This window comes from Lepidochelys olivacea, assembly GCF_965140295.1.
Source record: "Lepidochelys olivacea isolate rLepOli2 genome assembly, chromosome: 2".
In the NCBI taxonomy this organism is placed as follows: Eukaryota; Metazoa; Chordata; order Testudines; family Cheloniidae; genus Lepidochelys; species Lepidochelys olivacea.
In genome coordinates, this window is record NC_140412.1 from 7,767,107 (window position 1) to 7,773,106 (window position 6,000).

Sequence of the window (6,000 nt, forward strand, 5' to 3'; positions counted from 1 at the left end):
TGGCTCCTGCTCCTGCTTTTAGCTGGAGTTCTACACATTGAACGATGAACAGATACTGTATTAGTCACAGGAAGCAAATGTCCAAGACAAACAAAACTTGCCCCCTCTGGCATTCCTTTTAGCCCACTGTAGTCTCTATATCTTCCCCTCTCTATGCTGAGCACAAGCACACACAGCTATTTATCCAGATGACACTGCACTCATTTGACTTTTGGAAACATACAAGGACATTAAGGCTCATTTCCCTGACAGCAGTTAACCTTAGTGAACTACAGCCTAGCCATTCAGACCAACTGCTCTCTATTATTCATACTAATGGGTGAGGGGGGGATGCCCCTTATAATTTAGGGGGGTTGGAGCAGCAGGAATGAAAAAAACTAATTATAAACAGGCTGCTAGTCACTGAACTCCCCGAGAAGGAAAATAACAAATAGACTAGACACCGGAGTGGATGAGAGCGTATGAGACTGATCCAGACATCCAAGTCAATGGAAAGACTCCCTTTGACTTCCACAGACTTTGGATCAGGCCCCAGAAAATTCCCTGGGCCCCGTTCTGCAAACTATTACTCATGCAAATAGTCGCACTCAAAGGACGGAGAGTGAACGAATAAGAATGAATGAAGAATGTCAGATAGAGGGAGTGAGAGAAGACTTGAGTATCACCAAGGGAAAGAGCATGGACCTGATCTTGGGCTCCTAAGTTGTTAAATATTATTGCACTGAAGTTAGATCAGCCTCCCTGGCACTTTTTATTTCTTAACATGTCGAGTTCAGCTGCTAACTTGGCATAATGCTAATGGCTTCAGGGTAGCAATGCCCATTGACCCCAGTGGAGGCCCTGTCCTGTTAGATTCGGTAAGCTCTTTTGGGTAAGGATTGCCTTTTTGTTATCGGTTTATACAGCACTGTGAAGTCCTGGTCCAGGCCTGTGGCTCCTGCATGTTACCACACTACATATAAATCACAATAATCATAGGCACTCTGTCAAAACTTTAGGATTTGGAGGGATAAAAATCCTTTCTGATGGTCCTTAAAAGGGATTCATGTTTCCCTAAATTAAACCCCAAATGAATATTATACCATGCTGGCCACATGGCCCAAACTCTCTCTCAGTTGGATTGTGGCCACAGCATCAAAGGATCCATCTCCAGATATAGACACAAGACAGGTTTGCGTCCCAGCCCAGCGATCAGCTAGTCCTGATTTAAGTAGGTTTTGTAATGTAGATATTTTTCTGCTCACAAATCAAGATACATAATCCCCACTTGTTACACACCCTGCCAAAAATTACAGTTCCTGTTGGTATTGGAGCTTGTTTACGTGTCAAACATATGGTGCCCCTCATCCCAGTGCAAACAGAAAGCTTGGATTCCAGCTCCTCAGAGGGAAAAGCCAAGCCAAGATCCATGGGATTTCCTTAGGCTGAGCTCTCTCTCATGCACACACACAAAATGTTATGAACCATGGCAGCTTGTCTTAAAAAGGCATTACTACAGGAATGGCTTGATTGGGCCAGATTAACTCCAGCAACTTTTTACAGGGAGAAGAACAATGCTGAGGAATGTGATCAGCTGTGCATCAATTTTTGGACACCAATTTTACTCTTTTATGTGGCCAATTACCATATCGATACTTGGCACTTACAGACACATCCATCTCCTTCTCAGGGCTTGGTCTGTCCTTTCACTCTTCTATTGGATCGGGGTATGGCATTCCCCGGCAGAGTACAGGGAGAGAGAAGAGGATGTTTTTAGAGAGCTAGGCAAGTTTATATGATTCCTATTCTGGCTTCTCCCCATAGCCTCTCAGATCTCATGTGAAACACAGTCCAGTGGTTTTGTGATGATATAAGTACAATTCATTTACTGAAGATGAAGATTTTACTGTTTCCTTTTTAGCAGTTTATGCTGTTTACGTGTGTTCATGGCAAACCGTGGGTCTTACTCTGTGCACATATGGCACCTTCCACACTGGGATCCTGATCTCAATTGGGGCCCCCAGGTACTATTCTCAGACAAATAATTGCTACTAAAATAACCCACGTGGGTTTGTATTTTGTGAGTTTTCAGGGTTTGGTCATTCTCCTCTATTTTGGTATCTTGTTGGTTTACAGTAAAGTAATCTTTTCTTTTTAGTACATCTTCTGAAGGATTTCAGGCATAGGCACCAATAAAATGTCATGGGAAAGTGATCACGTACAGTAAAGTAGAGCCTGGTTTTATTATGTGGCCAAATGGCAACACGGCCAAAATTGCTATGGTCTCACTTGTGACCTAACCTAGGATTTGAACCCTGCTTCCTACTCATTAACGGCTAGTGCACCCCTCCATTATTTTTTTTAAAAGGCCAGCCTTGCTGCCTTCTGGTGCTGGGCTCCACTGGTAATACAAATAACAGCGCCAGAACACAGTTCCCTGCCTAAGCTTTCTCCCCAAGCTTGGCCAAACCCTCGTCATCTCCACCCCCACTTCTGCCTCCTCCACGAGAGAGTCTCTGCTCTCTCCTGTATGCCTAGACTGGCTCCAACCAGGCACACGCTGATGGGATTGCGTATCCACCTTACAACTGATTATGTATTTATTTGGGAATGTCTCGACTAGCCATCCTTCTGTGGGCTGGCACTTTATATCTGCAACTCTCAGAGAAACCCATGAATACTTATCCGTTATCCTTATCTTTGCAGAGCACCTGATCTCACCATGAAGTGGAACAGACTCTGAAGATACTTCACATTCAGGCCATATATCAATTTCGGCTTTACTTGATATGTGATATTAAAACTGCTGTAACCAATAAAGACTGTAATTGTATGAAAGCAAAGCTAGGTTTTGTAACATATATTAGTGATCATGAATTTTTTTTTTCCTTTACCTCCTTCACTGAAGACACACACTGTATTTGATCTTGTGTTATGGATTTTACTTGTCCTGTGTATCTGGGGAATGTTATTTCATTGCTGCTGAAGCTTGGTGTTTAGAGTGCTTGAATATGTATAACTGAGAGTTCAGCTTTATAGTTTTTTTCTTTCAACATGTTCCTGATCGCTAATTTTGTTCTTTTAAAGCCATGGAAGTCAATGTGTTTTGTTGGTTTCTTTTTTTACAGGGTTTAAAAATAATCTCGTACAGGCAGAGGAAATTCACGTACAGTAAACTGCTACTTCAGAAATTGCTCTTCTGGGCAAAACACGAAGACATTTTAGGATTACGCATATTATTAGCATACAGATCAGTTGGCTGTTTAGTTGATGCAGGGGTTCTCTGTTTGGAAGAGAACTATGTTAAGGTACCATTTAGTTGGTGCCAGCTGTGTCCAGCTGTGTTGGTGCACCAACACCTTGGTGCGCTGTGCAGCTCACACCCATGTCATCTGCACTGGAGCATGGTGTAAACATAGCCTTAGACTCTCAGCTCTACATACACAAAACAACACCTCTCAAAGGCCCTGTTTGACACAGGGACAAAGGGACACAGCAATGGAAGATCAGAAAATAAGATCAGTTATTTCACTAGGAGGGTGGTGAAGCATTGGAATGCGTTACCTAAGGAGGTGATGGAATCTCCATCCTTAGAGGTTTTTAAGGCCCGGCTTGACAAAGCCTGGCTGGGATGATTTAGTTGGGGGCTGGTCCTGCTTTGAGCAGGGGCTTGGATTAGATGACCTCCTGAGGTCTCTTCCAACCCTCATCTTCTATGATTAAGCCCTGCCATACCTCGCTGGCAGGAAGTATATAACTAGAGCTGATTTAAAAACAAACAAACTGGAAAAGAAGCTCATATAATTGCAAATTGTATTGAACATGTAATTGAAATAAATGTTTAAATGTTTCATTTACTGAAAACCCAGTTTCCGTTAAGAAAATGTAGTTTTCAGTAAATGAAAAAGGTTGATAATTATTTTGATTAAAATTTCAGTAAAAGATGTGGACAGTTTTCTGAGAAATGGAAATAGCATCAATTTTTCATGAAAAATTGCATTTTTTAAAAGAGGCCATTTTTTGGCAAGAAACAAACACAAACAAAAACCTTTTCATGTGAAAAATGTTGACCACCTCAATACATTACATATCTCTGAGCACTAAGGAAGTTAAAAAACCTGCAGCAAACCGGATCCGAAGTCGCTGCATTGACATCTGTAGAGCTATGCCAGTTCACACGAGCTGAGGATCAGGTTGTTAAGAATGGCTTGATCATGCACCATTGTCTCGGTGGAAGCTTTGGCATTGACTTGGCTTGTCAATTGAGAGGTGCTGAAATCAATGGTGCGTAGCACTGCTTAAGGGTAAAAAAGCCTAAATACTAATAGAATCAGAGAAATTCGGTTTGGCAAAAGACCTATGCCATCATTGAATAGTATATCTCCCAAACTAGCAACTAAATTATTAGTTATATACATAGGTAATATGTAGAAGTTACAATTAAAGCGTTGGATGAATGGAAATTTACATATTTTCAAGTGAATTTAGTCCTGGCAAAAGACACAAAATTTGGTGCCTACTCTTCTGTCTTTATATCTGGTCCTGGGGTTATCACCTCTGGTGTGGGTGTGCAGCTCAGTATCCCTCTGCAATTCAGGCCCTGAGCTCAGACTACCAGCAAGTTTGCCCAGTCACATCAGGGGTGGTAGTGGCTTGTTGTGATCTGCATGACACCTGTCCTGGATTGAGACCATCAAACAGCTGTTAGATAGTAATCGTTTTTGGTTACTAGAGCCTGAGGGCCTTTTAGCCAGTGACCCAGAGATGAAAGACTGTGTTTGAAATCCCTTAGCCGTTTACTAATCCTCAATGGGAGCTACGTTAGTAATGTACCATCTATTGACAATGAGAAAACATATTTTAGAAATAATGATTCTGTGAAATTGCTATAAACAAATGTATTCACTTCGAATTTATGTTTTTCATTGATTTGCACACTATGAAGGCACATTCATCCTCCCATTTCCATGACAGATTAATCCAGCAATACCATTAAACTGCTGTTTACTCTGCTGATGCCCATATTCATTAATATAAATACTCTGAATACACACATTGGCACTGTCTCCTCTTACTTACCATATCACACAATGCAGACTTCTGAGCGCAAACCCCCAGGAGCTGGCAGTTCTGGTTGGGCAAAATGCCCAACCAGAAGCACGGGGAGCAGCTGGATGTGGATAATGAGAACTGTATGAGACGAGAGAGAATTCTAAACGCTCCTTTTATGGGTGTTACTGAGGAGTCTCTGAACCCTGGCAAATGTGGAAGAAAAGTAAAGAGAACATGACTCAAACAATTGAAGAAACACAGAACAAAAACTTAATGAGCTGAGGCCAGTTCTAGTCACTAATGAGTCAAACTTCCATTGACTGGGAGTCTTTGTCCAGTGTCTTAAGAACAAGTCGTCACATCACAAAAGCAGCACCCAATGCCATGTCTGGCAGTAGTTTCAGCACCATAAGCCAATGATTAACTGAGTGTAGAGGCCAAACGCCTCTCTGACCCCCAGGTCTGTGCTCATAAATATTTGTAGGGGAATATAACAGAGCCGCACCCATTTTTAGGGACATATAGAGGAATACATTCTCCAACCTTGTCAGTTCTAATTTTGTCTTGGCAAACCTTGCTTCTCTATATCTATTTTACCTTAGGTACTTCTACTGTACCCATTACGATGCATCATGACCACTAAAATTCACTGATAAAAATGTACCTAATAAATGAAATGGAAGACACCTAAAATCTACTATATTAGTGAGACAGCTATTTCTCCTGTGCACTGTGGGTTTGAGCCAAAGCCCACTGAAGTGGGAAATATCAAGTGCTGTATCTCATCATTCACCAATTTCGCTCATTTCCTACCAAGCAAGTTTCTGAGATAGAACAAAGAATTGGATTTCTTTCACATATTTCTCCTCTTTAGCACGCCAGACACAAAGCAAAAGTGAAGAGTGATAAGACAGTTCAACAGATCACTCACTAACTACTTATTAATCTGCAGTTCTATCGGTCTCAGGG

The 6,000-nt window shown here is 41.6% G+C and overlaps 1 protein-coding gene across 2 annotated transcripts in view; it reads left to right on the forward strand.

Moving 5' to 3' along the window:
• Window positions 1–3,079, forward strand: part of LOC311516100 (t-SNARE domain-containing protein 1-like) — a 698,551-nt gene extending 695,472 nt beyond the window's left edge. For both annotated transcript variants that reach the window (XM_084619794.1, XM_084619795.1), the window contains one exon: window positions 2,686–3,079. Coding sequence is in view for 1 of the 2 variants with exons in the window: in XM_084619795.1 (XP_084475921.1) it covers window positions 2,686–2,694 (9 nt within the window). In the remaining variant the exon portion in view is untranslated. The remainder of the gene's footprint in view (window positions 1–2,685) is intronic.
• The last annotated feature ends 2,921 nt before the right edge of the window (window positions 3,080–6,000 follow it).